This window comes from Manis javanica, chromosome 3 (assembly GCF_040802235.1).
Source record: "Manis javanica isolate MJ-LG chromosome 3, MJ_LKY, whole genome shotgun sequence".
Lineage (NCBI taxonomy): Eukaryota > Metazoa > Chordata > Mammalia > Pholidota > Manidae > Manis > Manis javanica.
In genome coordinates this window covers 152,787,492-152,802,514 of record NC_133158.1, presented here as the reverse complement: position 1 = coordinate 152,802,514, position 15,023 = coordinate 152,787,492, and the positions used below count along the sequence as shown (strand labels likewise).

Sequence of the window (15,023 nt, the reverse complement as noted above, 5' to 3'; positions counted from 1 at the left end):
TTACTGTCAATTATTTCTTACCCCGTTCCGCATAATAGTTTGCCTTTGAAAAAACGATGATGAAAGTTTTAGGAGTTCAGGGCAATTAGCCATATGCATCGATAGCTTAACTTTTTGCTGTAGTCCTTGACCCAGCAATTGTATTTCTATGATACTATCTTCAGAAAATAATCGTACAGAAAATAGATATTCACATATTTATTTATAATAGTATTATTCATAATGATATAAAAAAGGAAGACAGTCTCCCAAATGTTTTACTCTATTTAGTGGAATATAGTCTAATGCATTATATAAAAATTATAAAGACCTGTCATAATACAGAACCATTACCATTATTTAACAAGTTAAAGAAAATGACTATAGAACAGTACCTAGAACAAGGTCTCATTTTCCAATTGTGAAAACATATACCAATATTTTCTTTATCTTTGCTTTCTTTTTTCTTCATATCTGTTTTTTAAAATTTTCTTTAACCAGGGTCTACTTTGTATTTTTAAGAAGTCAAAATACTAGGAATTTTGCTTTTAAAACTTGTACCACTTACTTTTGTCCTGTAATATTTTTTAAATTGGAAGATTCCTGTCTGCTTTATATTCCATTGTGTGCCATGAATTTAGTATATATTGCATACACTTACAGAAAGTCTCTGCCTGTCATTCTGACTGCCATGTTATTTTTTAGGAATGGGTAGGAGAACATTGCTTAAAAGAACCTGAAAGATTATGCACAGACAAAGAACTTATATTGGACCCTGTGCTTTCAAATATGCAAGCACAGAAATTACTGCAGCTTATCTGTTATCCCCATGGCATTAAAGAGTGTACTGAGGGGGACAACCTGCAGAGACAGCACATTAAGCGCATTCTTCAGGTGAGTGATAATAGGCTAAATACTGTATTTCTGTCATTTGAAATGTTCATTGTGCTCTTAACAAGAGTTTACTGTCTCCTTCTTTGTCATTGTTAATTCTTGACTTCAGTCTTATTTTTATTCTCCTGTTTCAGTTTTCTGTGCAATTGCCAGACTTTATTGCTGGTATCCATAGTTACTGCCAAGTGTATGTAATCATTATATAAATATTGGTATTTCAAGTCACTACTGTATATGAAAAATAAGCTTTGGAGGAGAGACTGTCTTAAATATACTTTTCAAAAAATAACTGAAATCATTTTGGAATGGGTTGCTTAGATAAACAGATTTTGGAGAAGAACTGCTTATTTCCAGTGCCTGGCTGAGTGGGGCACATTATTCTGATGTTACTATATATTTCTCTGTGTCTACAATGAATACAGGTAATAGACTTAAGTCTTTTGATCCATATAAATTCCTCTATTATGTATGATTATTCTACCCTTTCTTGAGAAAGGAAATACTGGAAGGAGTTACTATTTTTAAAGACATGTTCAGTATTCTTAATGTGCCAATTTTTCCCAGAATCTTGAGCAGTGGACATTGAGGCAGTCCTGGCTCGAACTTCAGTTAATGATCAAACAGTGCTTGAAGGACCCTGTGAGTATATATTGAAAGCATGAATGTGTATAAAATTTTATGAAAAGCAAAACACATAGATGTTTGAGAATAAAGTAAAACGTGTGCTAGTTTTCTTATGTCTAATGCTAGGGGTCTGGTTCAGTGGCTGAAATGAATAACTTACTGGACAATATTGCAAAGGCAACAATAGAGGTATTCCAGCAGTCTGCTGACTTGAACAATAACTCTTCTAATTCTGGTATGGGCCTCTTCAACCCAAATGGGATTGGAAATACTGATACAACTAGCACGAGACAGAATGGAATAAAGACGTTTCTAAGGTATTTCTTCTGTAGTTTTATTGGGCTATCATGACTTTTTCATAAATAAAAACAGTATATTTTTATGTGCATAGTGCATTTGTTTTTCATAAAGCTGCAGGAATGTGAAGAAAATAATTACTTGTAAGTGTCAATTCATTGTTTAATAATACATTAAAGGGCAATATGTCTGGGGTAGGTGATATTTTAGTGTTCTAAGTATTAAGTTAACCAGGTCCAGACTCCTTGGGGTCTGTGACACACAGGATGGATTAATTTCTTTAGTTTCCCCTTAGGCTACTCTGCCATGGCATTTATTATATAGGAAATGCTTTTTCTGCCATCTTTATTAATTATGTCAGTTTTGGACAAATGATAATCATGAAAGGCAGATTGGCTTGTATTCCATAATTTGGGTGTATAGTGTATTTTAAAACTTGGAAAATTGGTTATTGGTATGCTTAAACATGGTCAGAACATTTCATATCTTAACCATGATAAAAAAAAAGTGTATTTCTTATTGGACAAAAGGACTATTACTAATCAGAGAGCCAGAATCATAGAAAAACCTTCTGTAGATTAAAAAAGTTTAGTTATATCCTCCTAGAACCCTACCTTTTATTGCTTTCCATAAGCATGAGTGAAAAATTGTGTTTAAATATCTGGTATTTGGTGCAAAGAAGCTAATACAGAAATAAAAGAAATTTCCAGAAAAATTGGTATGTCTTGTGCATAAAAGTTGCCCTTTGGATTTTCTGTTACAACTGAGAGCAGAGAAAAGGAATGTCTCTTTGGGCCTAACACCTGTTTCTGGATTTTAGTTCCTCTGAACGCAGGGGTGTGTGGCTGGTGGCTCCCCTAATTGCCAGGCTACCAACGTCTGTGCAAGGAAGAGTGTTGAAAGCTGCTGGGGAAGAGCTAGAGAAGGGGCAGCACTTGGGCTCTTCTTCAAAAAAGGAAAGAGACAGACAAAAACAGAAAAGGTATGACTTGAAGTTGGTTTTTTTATATGAGGGTTTAAAGAATGATCGAGAAAATCTCATATCCTATAAGCATGCACAATCATTGTGCCCACAGTCCACTGAAATTTCATTTTTAAACAGAATTGAAAACATTCTTTTAGGCAAGGCTCTGTTCCTAAAAAGTTCCAGTTTATAGTATTTAGTACACTAGTTCTCATTCCTGCCTTTATACCCAAATCACTGCTGAACTGTTAAAAATACTAAGCCCCACTTCAGACCTACTGAATCAGATCTGGATAAATCCTTGGTGACTGTTTAGTTATTTTTAATTGTTTAAATTACTTAATGTATTTATGTTTAAAATATGTAGAATTATTTATATAGTACTGTCATGTTGAACCCTGCAATAGTTACTGATATTTTTAACATTTGGGATTCTTGTTCTAGACTAGATTATTAAAATTTATAAACCACTGTTTAATGTTTTTTATTTATTTTGTGCCCTAGAAAAGATTTCAGATAATCCTATTGGAAACCAACTCTGTCACTGAGAATGACCAAAACCACACTCTAATGTGAAAGATAATGAATTTAGCACCCCAGGAGTAGAAGAAAATAATGATAATTTCTTCCATCTTTAAAAAATTCTGAACATAATAGTTTTCTTATTTCCTAATTAATGATATTTTAGTAGCTGCCATTTATTGAGCTCTTACAAAATGTCAACTCTTGTGTAAAATTCATTACATACGTACGTATGTGAACTTTTTAAATCTCACACTAATTATATGTGGTAGGTGCTCTCATTATTATACCTTTTTTACAAATGAAGAAACTGAGGCACTGAGAGGTTAAGTAAATTTCTCGAGGACAGACAGCTGAGTTGTAAAGCCAGGATTTAAAGCCAGGTAATCTGGCTTCTGAGCCTGCATTCTTAACTCAAGAACATGTTGGTAGAGAACTAGCTTTGCATGTGATTTGTTTGTTACCAGGTTGTTTTGTCATCTTTACCAGTTAACCAACCAGGTGACTTAGCTGTAATTTTTGAAGTTGATTTGCTAATGGATGATCGTATGTACATTGCCTCACTTCCCACAGGGAGGGCAGATGGTATTACAGAGTTTAAAGTGGCTCTTCTGTTCTGCTGGTATAAAATGAAATATTTTGGCCTCAATCTCATTTTAAAGAATTTTCTTTCCGATGTTGCCATTAGTTTGTCAGTATGACTTGTCAGTTGTTCTCTGATAATTGAAGAAATATTAATTAAATTCCGTTTTAAAATAGAATTTTTACACTGGAGACTACTAGCAAGCACGCTGTGTTGGAGTCCTCAGAACTCGCTGCTGACCTACCAGTACCCCACTGTTTGGTCTTGAGAAATGTGCTGAAAAATTACACAAGCATGATAATCATACAGGCCTGTTTTGTAGACCCTAAGATAAAAATTTTGTGTGAGAGAAATTTTAAAGTGTTTCATTTTATTCTGTATATAAAATGGTACTTCTTATGATGTGTATCTTTAAATTCAGCTTACTAATGTAAAATATAAATTCTCTCCTCCTTAGACTCCCGCAACATGCTCGTACACAGTAAGAATTTATGCTAGTTTGGGAATACCCTCAAGGGCAAGAATACATTAAATTATTTAGAAGCATTACAGCATCTTTTAATCTGATCAGTAGGGATATGATTTAATTTCTCAAGTAGTCTTTGGCTATTTACCACTCCCCTCCCTTTTCTAATAGTAAAATAAATAAGAGCCAATAACCCAAGAGCAAGAATTTACTGTTGCACGGGAAGTAATCCATTTTTTCTAACTAGATCTGCTGTTATTATTTCCTCTGTAGTATGTCTCTTCTGAGTCAACAGCCTTTCCTCTCACTGGTCCTTACCTGCCTTAAGGGACAAGACGAACAACGGGAAGGCCTCCTAACATCACTTCAGAATCAAGTTAATCAGGTAAAGAAGAATAGAATGTTAAGCCAGACAAGTATTTTTCTAATGATATTAATTTGTTTTCCTTTCAAATACTGAGATTAAACAAATAAGGGCACAGAATGGTTTGATTAGATGCTAGGAGACACAATCCATGCCCAGTTCTCCTATCTGGCATTTAAATTGCCACATGATTAACAATTTTATAATATTGTGTGTTAGAGAAACATCTATAGCCTATAAAAGTAATGTTTTCATATTGCATATAACTCTGATGTATCTGCTGCTCTTCTGACCCTTTGTCGCGGGAGAGGTCCTGGAACACCCAGGTTGTACTAGGCATGGTGGTAATACAGAGGAACCTCTAGCCAGGTCCTCAAGCTGGCCTTCTACCTACCCAGGAGGGTCTCAGCTTGAACTCCGTAGATTCAGAAACTCAATTTTATTTTCCTGTCAGAACCAGACTGATGCCAGTGAAGTGTACAGATACTCATTTACAAATCAGAAGACATACTGACTGGTTCATTTACAAAGCATTTGGATTGCCTTTCCACCAACAGTTCTCCATATTACTATTAGAGAGGCACCTGTGTTTGATGTACTTCAAGGAAACCAAATAATTAAGTTAGAAGTTGCAGCATATGGAATGGAGCAAAGTGGATAGACTGGTCTTATGGGATGTTTTATCCTACTGCAGAGCCAAATGGAGCCCTCCTGTGGTGCTGTGTTTTTATGACACTGTCTTTCCTTTGAATTGGTACTAGATGAATGAGGGCATTTAACTTACAAGTTCCTCTCGTCATTTCCCACCTTTTGGATAGGAGAAATCTATTTTCTATACAGTAGGCAGAGTGATTCTTGTTAAGTGTGAGTCATATCACTCCAGTGCCCAAGATACTCCCAATGTTTCTTTCTCTATCTAGAATAAAAATTCCTAGTCTGAGCTTATAAGGCCTGACATGATTTGGCTCTGGCTGCCATTTCTGCTTTGTTTCCTACCACTCATGGCCTGTTCACTCCACTCTTCACAGTGGCCACGGTGCTGCTCCTTGATCTTGCTAAGCAAGTCATCATGGCAGCACCTTTGCATCTTTTGTTCCCTGTGCTCGGAAGGCTTTCCTTCCAGATATTAGCTTGGCGGCTACCTCACTTTATCAGGTCTCTGCTTGGATGTCACCTCCATAGGGAGGCCTTTTTGGATTACTCTCTAAAAACAGGACGAAGACCATTCTCTATCCCCTTGCCCTAGTTTGTATCAGTTGTTACACTTGCCTTATTTTTAGTTGTCCTGTTACTAGGATGTAAGCTCCATGACAGCTTTGTGCATTTTGTTAAGTGTCCTGCACCTTATGTCAGCCCTGGGAGAGGTCTATACTTCTGATGAGCTCTGGGAAATTTCTCCTGTCACCACACAGTATGCTTAGTGATCATCTGTTGGGCTGGGTTACTTCTGCATGTGACTCATTTCAGCTCTTTTAAGACAATTCTCATTAGTTACCATATTTCAGAAAGTGGAGTGTGTGGTTTTTGCTCTTGTCATCTGATTATGGGGTGTTTCCCTCTTGCAGTCTGCCTTTTCTAAGAAAGCCTTTTCTCTCCCAACGTCAGCCTGAATTAGTGAGGAAGCACTCACTTTATTAATTGATATGCCACTTGACTAATGTTCAAGATGTCATCTTTTCCCAACTATTATACATTATCAAGAAATACAAGTCTAAAGGATGGCAAGCCCTGCCCCCTTCAGTAAAATATAAAAATAATACATTTGTTAGGGTTCACAGCATGTTCCTAGACATGTAACACAGGACTGATACAAAATGTAATTCTGTCCATCTAATATGTGTCTTCATAAGACCAGTGACATAATGTATTTAAAAAATTGTCTTTATTTTTGTTAATGTCTAACTTGATGACCAGCTAAAGCATTTTCTAAGACTTAGTAGCAGGATATATAACTAGATTAAGCATTGTCTCCTTTTACCTAGAAAGGCAATAAAGAAATAGTCCGATTTCTGTCTGTGTGGAGGAAGGGGAGGAAAGCTAAAATTTTATTTTAGCATTGTTTGTTAATTAATGAAACTGTGAAGTAAAAAGCCCAGTTGAACTTAAAATATGAGAAAAAATGTGGTCATTTTAATAGGGAAAGCACTTTTTTTTTCATTCCTTTTCTGATTTAGATTTTAAGTAACTGGAGAGAAGAACGATACCAAGATGACATAAAAGCACGGCAGATGATGCATGAAGCATTGCAACTCCGCCTCAATTTGGTAAGAGACATTTCTAGCATTTTCCCTCCATTATACTTTTCTACTTGTGAAAATGGCTGAAGCTTTCCACTTCCCTGATTACAGCCTTCATTCCAAGGTGAGGCCCCTGCCCCTTGCTCTCTGTAACTACTTCCCTGTCTCTCGAGTGTCCTTTCTTCCATGCCACAGTCCTTCCTGCCTGGTCTGGCTTCCAGATAGCAGTAGATGTTTAGGCATTGATTTGCCTCCTGCAGCCCTCGCCCTAGGGATTCTCGCCTCCTCTTTGGTTTGTGCTAAGAGTGAGTCTGAGAGGACGACTATTTTGAAATGAGTATTAGCCTTTATTATGCTTGTTTAAAGACCCCATAAAAACATCCTGTTACTTTGAAATTTTCAAACATTCCATCCAGTTGATCATAAAAACAAATCCCACAAGGAAGGTTTACAGAAATTTAAAAGCTCTCACACATTGCATATTCCTTTGAATTTTATCTTTTCCCACTGGACAAGCCCAAATGAAGGCTATTCTGGAGGATGGCTTCCTGATATTTGGCAGTTGTATTTAACTTGATTCCCACACGTGGATGAGTGGACCTGGGGGCTAAGCCACCTGATCATAGTCACTCCTGTGTTACTGGCTGTTTCCCAATGTTATGACAACAGGCTAGATTCAATAGTAATTGAACAACATAAAGCTGTAGATAATTGGCTTGTGTTGCTTTGACCTATTCAGATTAAATTTGACAAAAGGACATCATAAAACTAGATATATCATGCAAGATTAGGAATAAAAGAAAGCCAAATTTACTGTTTCCTAATTCATATTGATGATGTGCCCATACTTAGGTATCCTCTTTTATTTTTTTTGAATGACCAGATTCCTATGCCAAAGAAACCAAGAAATTGTCAGATGTAGTGAGGTGAGAAAGAAGGTGCTGTATTCCATAAATTAGAGCATCTTTTGAAAAAAAAATTAATCAAAATTTGGCTACATAAAGGACGGGGGCAGTATCTTTTCTGTACTACAATGCAAAGTTTATATTGTATTTTTTTACATGTTAGGTGGGAGGAATGTTCGACACGGTGCAGAGGAGCACCCAGTGGACGACAGACTGGGCCCTCCTCCTCCTGCAGATCATTACTTCTGGAACTGTTGACATGCACACTAACAAGTATGTCTTACATTTCACATTTACTTTGCTACATGTGAATATAGTAGAAGCATTGGTTTACTGATTATAACTGCCACATCTTATTTTCTTAGGTACCATTAAAAGTTCTGTGTCTTCAACCAAAATGCTCGGTTAGTTGAGAGTATCTTGGTTTTGCTTTAAAGTGAAAATGACTATTTTCTTTCCCCTTTTAGTGAATTATTCACAACTGTTCTTGACATGCTGGGTGTTTTAATCAATGGAACACTAGCTTCAGACCTATCAAATGCATCCCCAGGGGGGTCTGAAGAGAATAAACGTGCATACATGAATTTAGTAAAGAAACTGAAGGTAAGTTTGTGACCGGCTTATATTAAGAGCTCAAATTGGTTATGGATTTGTTATTTAGTGCATTTCATCCCAACTTACTACTCTTTAAATTAGATGTTATTTATTGCATTTGAGTTAATATAGTATGATTATTTTCCTATTTGTTTTACCTAAGTTTACCAGTACACAAAAGTTATAAGCATATAGCTTGAAGGTTTTTCTTAAAAAATTTATATTCAGAAAACATATTTTAGTTTTTTAAGGAACTTATGAAATCTATTATCAAATATTTAACCAAAATGCCAACATTAGATTTAGGATTAATCTGTGCTTAGACTGGCATGTGTAGTTGAAAAATAACCATTTGCATTGAAATTTCCAAATATGATTCATTTGACTCACCACTAACAAAATCTTTGAAATAAACTGTAAAGAAAGGGCAAAGAGGAAAAAAAAAAAGCAATATATCCAATGACCTTAATAGTAAAATAACCAATGATTACCTTTCGGTCTGACTCTGAATTTGAGAACGTGTTCTGTGCTGCAGCTCCAGCCTTCTGACTGCAGATACTACTCTGGATTTTTGTCATTTCAGCACTGTGATGTTCTTTGTGTAACAAGGGTCCCTTTATATGTGTTCTGCTTTCTACTTAAATAGAAGAAATGAAACATACTACTAATTGAGAGCTGTATCATAGACCATGGTCAAGGTTAAAGAACATCCCAACTATAAAAAAGGAAATGTTTCATAAGGGAACTTCCTTCTTAACTTTTGCCTTCATTGTAATATTTGTCCCACTTCTCTATCTCTTCGCCTTTTTTTTTCTTATTTTAGAAAGAGCTAGGAGACAAGCGATCAGAAAGTATTGACAAAGTTCGACAATTGCTACCTTTGCCGAAACAGACATGTGATGTCATCACTTGTGAACCTATGGGTTCATTGATTGACACAAAGGGAAACAAAATTGCTGGATTTGACTCAATAGATAAAAAACAGGCAAGAGTAAATGTTTCTTTCTCATATATATGAATACATAAACTTAACAAAAACAAAATAATACTGTCTTGTCTTCCTATATAGGAATATATATAGGGCATATAATACATGTTTCTTGATTTTCTTTAAAAAGTGTTTTCTTCTCATTTAAATGCTTTGGCATTATCATATAAATAGGTCAAATCATGAAGATCTTCATTTAAAACTTTACCTGAATATAAATGAATTTCTGAAGGCCACCAAGGGAAAACTAAGTGAAAGTGTAGTGTAAAAACATATATATATATGATCAATGACCAGGCCTGATTTTACTTCAGAATTGGAAACAGAATATGTTTACTTAATTTTTTGTTAAAAACTCTTCAAGCCATAAGTTATTTTGAGTAAAAAATATTTTTAAAGGGATGGTACTTTATTTTCTTATCAACTAAACCATATTTAATGGCCACTTATATAAGATATTAAACAAGGTTCTCCAGAATATGAGAAGAGTGGTCAATGATTCTTTTAATGAGCATTGAGCAACCACAGGTTTCTGAAATCATTGAGAAGAAAGAAAAAGCTCCCCCCCCTTAAGTGGAAATAGATAGGCAATGACAGTGTGTCACGCACGGAGTATTAGGGGACCCCAAGAACAAGTCATCACATCCAGACGAGGGGTTACTCAGAGCGGGGTCCCCAGGAAAATCGACACTTGGGGCATTTTGAAAGGATTTAGAGTCAGCCAGGAGGTAGGGAGCAGTGTGGTGCGGGCAAAGGAAGGCATGAAAGACCGTGGCCCACCGGAGAAATGCAGCGCTGCAGTGATTTGGGGCAAGCTGAGCACTCAGTGCAGCTGCAAGGAGAGAAAATGCTGGGTGTGAGTTGGGTTTGCAGTGCCAGTGGGGTCAGAGGTGAGACGTCTGGAAACCGTTTGGATCTGTGTGTTGTCTTGGCACCTAGGCAAAAGGTCTAATCTCATGACAAATATTAGAAAACTGTCAATTGGTAGATAGTAACTGAGCCTTGGCTGTGGGTGAAGCCACCCATGGACAAGTATGTGTAGATAAGATCAGGGGTGCACATATCTGATGGAATGCCTGAGTACAGTAGTTACAGTTGAGGTCATCTTGAGGAAAAGTATTTTCACTTCAGTATGCCAGGAAAAGTACCAAGAGACGTCACCAATTAATGTTAAGGGTAAGAAATGGTTATTTTCAGAAAGAGAGTAACAGTTCCTCTTCTAAAACTCAGTAGACATAAACTTGAATTAAAAGATTTTATGCCTGTTGGTACAAGTTAATTCTGTAGTAATATTACTTAACTGTTCAGAGACTAGCTTATTAAGTGCATGAAAGATCCCCATATTGAATCATGTCCATATGTGTTTAGATTGAAGTTCATTTGAGCCCAATAAGAGGCTGACTGTAACTTGACTAAAGCTTAGGTTTATCTTAAAAACAACCAATAGATTCCAAACATTTATAATTGATTATAATTTAATACAGTAAGATCAACTTTGTGGTGTTCCAAAAAAATTTTTGCCCTAAAAGAAACTAAGTGAAAAATTCCATTTTACAGTTAAATATGCAGAGCCATCTGGGGTAATGGCCTGAACAGAGTATCTTGTGAGATACAAAGACCCACAGAACTGAACTTACAGGTCTGAATTCTAGCCACTCTTCTCCAGAGATCTAGCTCTGTAACCCTGGCCATCAGCTTCTTGTCTGCTGTATGCTAGGGATCTCTAGGGCCCATGCCAGCCAACATATTTTCTGCATCATGTCCTAAGCAATCTTGGCCTCTGAATTGGGAGCAGTACTTTACCCTGTGCTCACAGAGTGTTGTTTCACCACAGGGTCTCCAGGTCTCTACCAAGCAGAAGGTGTCCCCGTGGGATTTGTTTGAGGGTCAGAAGAACCCAGCCCCTCTGTCCTGGGCCTGGTTCGGGACTGTCCGAGTGGACCGAAAGGTGATCAAGTACGAGGAGCAGCACCACCTGCTGCTGTATCACACACACCCCATGCCCAAGCCCCGCAGCTACTACCTTGAGCCACTGCCCCTGCCTCCCGAGGAGGAGGAAGAAGAGCCCACATCTCCCATCTCTCAGGAACCCGAGAGGAAATCAGCTGAGCTGTCAGATCAGGGGAAAACCGCAACAGATGAAGAGAAGAAAACAAAGGGAAGGAAGCGCAAGACGAAATCAAGCTCAAGAATTGATGTAAGTATGGGAAGTAGAGCTTTGGCTCGTTAACGTCTCTAGAACATGTCCTGGTGCCTGAGTGATATCCCTGGAAACATGACCAAGAGCATCGGCCTTGCTGTAGTAGTTCCCCTACGAGGCTCTGTTCTGCTTAGAAGAGTGGCGCCCAGGCAGTGACTGTCACAGACAACAGGCTTATAGCTGGACTTTTCTTCCTATCCTTAGCATGGAGAGGAGGCTTCCATTGTCTAGGCTTCCACGGTGGATATTTATTCAGTATGTCAGTGTTTTGTAATTTCTCAGACTTGAAAGTGGAATTGTTTTAGACCTATAAAACTCATCCTCTCACATTTTCATTATAAGGTATGTCTGAAATACTTACTGTCTTTTGGACAGTTGATATCTGTGGTAAGGTAACATTGAAACACTGTTTGCTTTTCCCTAGATGAAGTTCTATCTAGGATATCCAAAAGGCTGTTTCTGAGATTTCATATTTTACCATTCCAGCTTACTCTCCTGTGTATTCTATTTATTTATCATAGTCTAAGGCTTTATAAAAGGTACATGTAATTTAAGATAGCTTCACGTCTTGTTTCCCCACTAGCATTCCTACCTATAGCAAGATTTTCTTGAAAACAACAGAAATCCATAGGATGGTAATTAAGAAAAGATTTTATAGCACTTATCAAATTAATGTGTGAAATATCTTTCCATTTAAATTTATCTGGAAAATACTGGAGAGAGAATTTGAGATGTTTTTCTATAAAACTCAAGGGTGTCTTATTGTGTAATAGAAGAAATATCCACAAGTTAGTGTTCAGCCATCATGACTAATTATTGTTTACCTATGTCAAACTGAAACATCTTTTTCTGGCCAAAAGCGTGGTGATTAGTAATCTTCTAGGAAAGCCCAGCATCACTTTTAGATGCCACTTGAACATCAGTGACACTCCCTCATACGTATTCCTACCAATGAAGGGGTGCGCAGTCAGGTCCAGACTGCCACTCCCTGCAGTTGCGGGTTTCCTAGCCTGTCAGCCCACAGTCCACATGGATGGGTTTCTATTCCTTTCAGTTGCAAAAGCCTTAGAACTCAGCACCTCCCAAGTGTGTCCTGGTCATGTGCCTTCCTCCCATGCTGCTTCTGCACCTGCCTCTTCCCAGTAGGCTGCATTGCAGGGATCTGTGATTTTATTTTTCCTCTACTCTTTGGGGCTAAACTAAGAGAAAGAATTAGACATTCAGGTGTGATCCTTAGAGACTTCACAGCTTCTATAAGAGGAACCAAATCCCTGGGCAGGAGAGGGTGAGCAGGGTAGCGGGAAGTCTACTTTAGAATACTGTCTTGAAAATTGGAAATTAAATGTCTAGGCCTAGGACTGGTTCTGAAGTATGGTGGGCCTTTTTGGCATCACTCTCATCCAGACCCAGGCTGTCAGGAAGGCCTTCTAAGATGAAATGATGGGGAGAATTAGCAACTGAAGATGCTCCTTATGCTATGGGTGGTGCTCAGTATAGGTATTCTAAGTGTGCTTTTAGTATTTTAGAAATAGTTCATAATAGATCCCTTTCCATGACCCCCTCCCCACTGAAACCAAGTACTTTTTAAGTCAAGGACGAGTTTTAACTCAAATGAGTGTTTTGTAGAGACTATATTGTTGCTCTTGCTTTCATTGTCCCTTTTATAGAACAGCCCTGTCACTGGACAGGAGATCTCTCAGATACTGTGATAGGAAAAATTTTGCATTCATTATCTGTCTGGTGTGTGGAGTTAACTTTTTATTTTTTTAACTCTATGTTGAAGGAGTATCCGCAGAGCAACATATACCGAGTGCCTCCTAATTACTCACCCGTTTCCTCCCAGATGATGCACCCTGCACAGCCCACCCTGTGGGGCTACAACCTCATGGGTCAGCCCCAGCAGCCTGGCTTTTTCCTTCAGAACCAATCTCTTACTCCAGGTATGTGGAGAGCTCAGTGGGGTTGCTCTGAGATGAGAAGTAAGTTGAGGTTCTCTTGGCTTCTCATCCAAAACCTCCAGAAAACTTGGAAATCTCAAGAACTGAATGCTCCGTGGACATTTCTGTCATTCTCTCCACTCAAAATGTATTTTCTTATTCTAAAATATGATTGTTATGTACTGCTTTGGGAATTTTCATCCACAGTAGAAGGAAATTAGCCATTGATGAAAATCTAAGCTGTGAGATGTGAAGTCGAAAAAAGCCATATGCTTGAAATTTGTGGACTTTTTTTTATCAGATACAATTTGTGTCAGTGTTTTAAAAGACTGAACGATATTACACAGTGTCTTTTCTTTTCTTATATTGTGAATTGTAAATTGTTTATACCATGGAGGTTCTCAGAATTTGGGTAAGCAAGTAGATTTAGAGATCAATAAGGAAAACTAGAATATCCACAATAAATGTTCCTGATTTTAGTATTTCTGTGATTCAAGTCCAAGAAGATTTTCTATCGGGAATGAAGACTTCCATTAAAAAAAATAGTCTCTTAATTAGAAATGTTCCTCCTAAATGAAAGTTTGCCTGCTTTAGCAAAATAGATTATTTTGATATCTCAGTCTGCCTGAGGATGGATGTGCCATTCTAACAATATTTTTTCTTATTGTATTCTATGATGTATTGTGATTTTTATTGTAATCTGAGTGACATTTTGAGGCCTAGGAAAGAAAATGTTTGATTCTTAGCCTAACAACAGAAGAGAATGCATATTTTGTACTCTAAATTAGTGGCTAAGAGAGCTGGTCTGGGAGTAAGAATTCTAGGTTCAAGTCTGGTTCTACCACTCCTGCTAAGTCTTGGCAAAGTCTTAATTTCTCTCTGCTTCTGCTTGATTATCTGTAAATTGCATATGCTAATATATATCCTCACGGGTGGGTAATTCAATTATTTATTCAACAACATGTATTGAGCTTCATAATGTGCCAGGGCTTGTTTTGGTTGTTAAGATATTATAGTAAAAAAAATGGATAAAAATTATTTTCTTGAAGGATGAAATAAAGTTTATGTTACACACACACACAGTTTAAATTTAAAGAAATATAGCACTTGCAAAATAGCCTAATACAGCAAACATGTTCAGTAAATGATCTTTAACACATTCCCACCTCAGGGCTTTTGCCCTTGCTGGCCCCTGAGCCTACACTGGTATCCCTCGGATATCCATACGGCTCACTGCCTGCCTCCTTTTGTTTCGCTCAGGTACCTCTTCTGCAGTGGACTGCCACTGGCCGCCCTGTTTTAAATTGTAAACCACACCCCTCCCTTTCTTTCTGTTTCTCTATAGTATTAGCACTTGCTTCTTTACTCTTATTTTATTTACTTATTGGTTTGTTAACTGTTTTCCCCTAAATGTAAGCACTGTGAGGGCAGGTATTTTTTCTGTTTTGTTCGCTATAGTATTCCTAGAT

At 37.4% G+C, this 15,023-nt stretch overlaps 2 protein-coding genes across 15 annotated transcripts in view; one reads left to right on the top strand and one right to left on the bottom strand.

Annotated features, from left to right (window-relative positions):
- The window catches only part of P2RY12 (purinergic receptor P2Y12), a 43,586-nt gene extending 34,380 nt beyond the window's left edge, over positions 1-9,206 (bottom strand). The window contains exon 1 of one of the 5 annotated variants that reach the window (XR_005058497.2): positions 8,921-9,206. The gene's annotated coding sequence lies outside the window, so the exon portion shown is untranslated. The remainder of the gene's footprint in view (positions 1-8,920) is intronic. The other 4 variants (XM_017645575.3, XM_017645572.3, XM_073232210.1 and 1 more) reach the window with 4 other exon arrangements.
- MED12L (mediator complex subunit 12L) overlaps positions 1-15,023 on the top strand; it is a 317,585-nt gene that overhangs the window by 267,365 nt on the left and 35,197 nt on the right. For 8 of the 10 annotated variants that reach the window (XR_005058495.2, XM_037008243.2, XM_037008239.2 and 5 more), the window contains 11 exons: positions 685-873; positions 1,438-1,512; positions 1,624-1,814; positions 2,615-2,776; positions 4,603-4,714; positions 6,868-6,957; positions 7,999-8,108; positions 8,303-8,438; positions 9,253-9,414; positions 11,252-11,614; positions 13,401-13,557. Coding sequence is in view for 9 of the 10 variants with exons in the window: in XM_037008243.2 (XP_036864138.1) it covers positions 685-873; positions 1,438-1,512; positions 1,624-1,814; positions 2,615-2,776; positions 4,603-4,714; positions 6,868-6,957; positions 7,999-8,108; positions 8,303-8,438; positions 9,253-9,414; positions 11,252-11,614; positions 13,401-13,557 (1,747 nt within the window). In the remaining variant the exon portion in view is untranslated. The remainder of the gene's footprint in view (positions 1-684; positions 874-1,437; positions 1,513-1,623; positions 1,815-2,614; positions 2,777-4,602; positions 4,715-6,867; positions 6,958-7,998; positions 8,109-8,302; positions 8,439-9,252; positions 9,415-11,251; positions 11,615-13,400; positions 13,558-15,023) is intronic. The other 2 variants (XM_037008240.2, XM_037008244.2) reach the window with 2 other exon arrangements.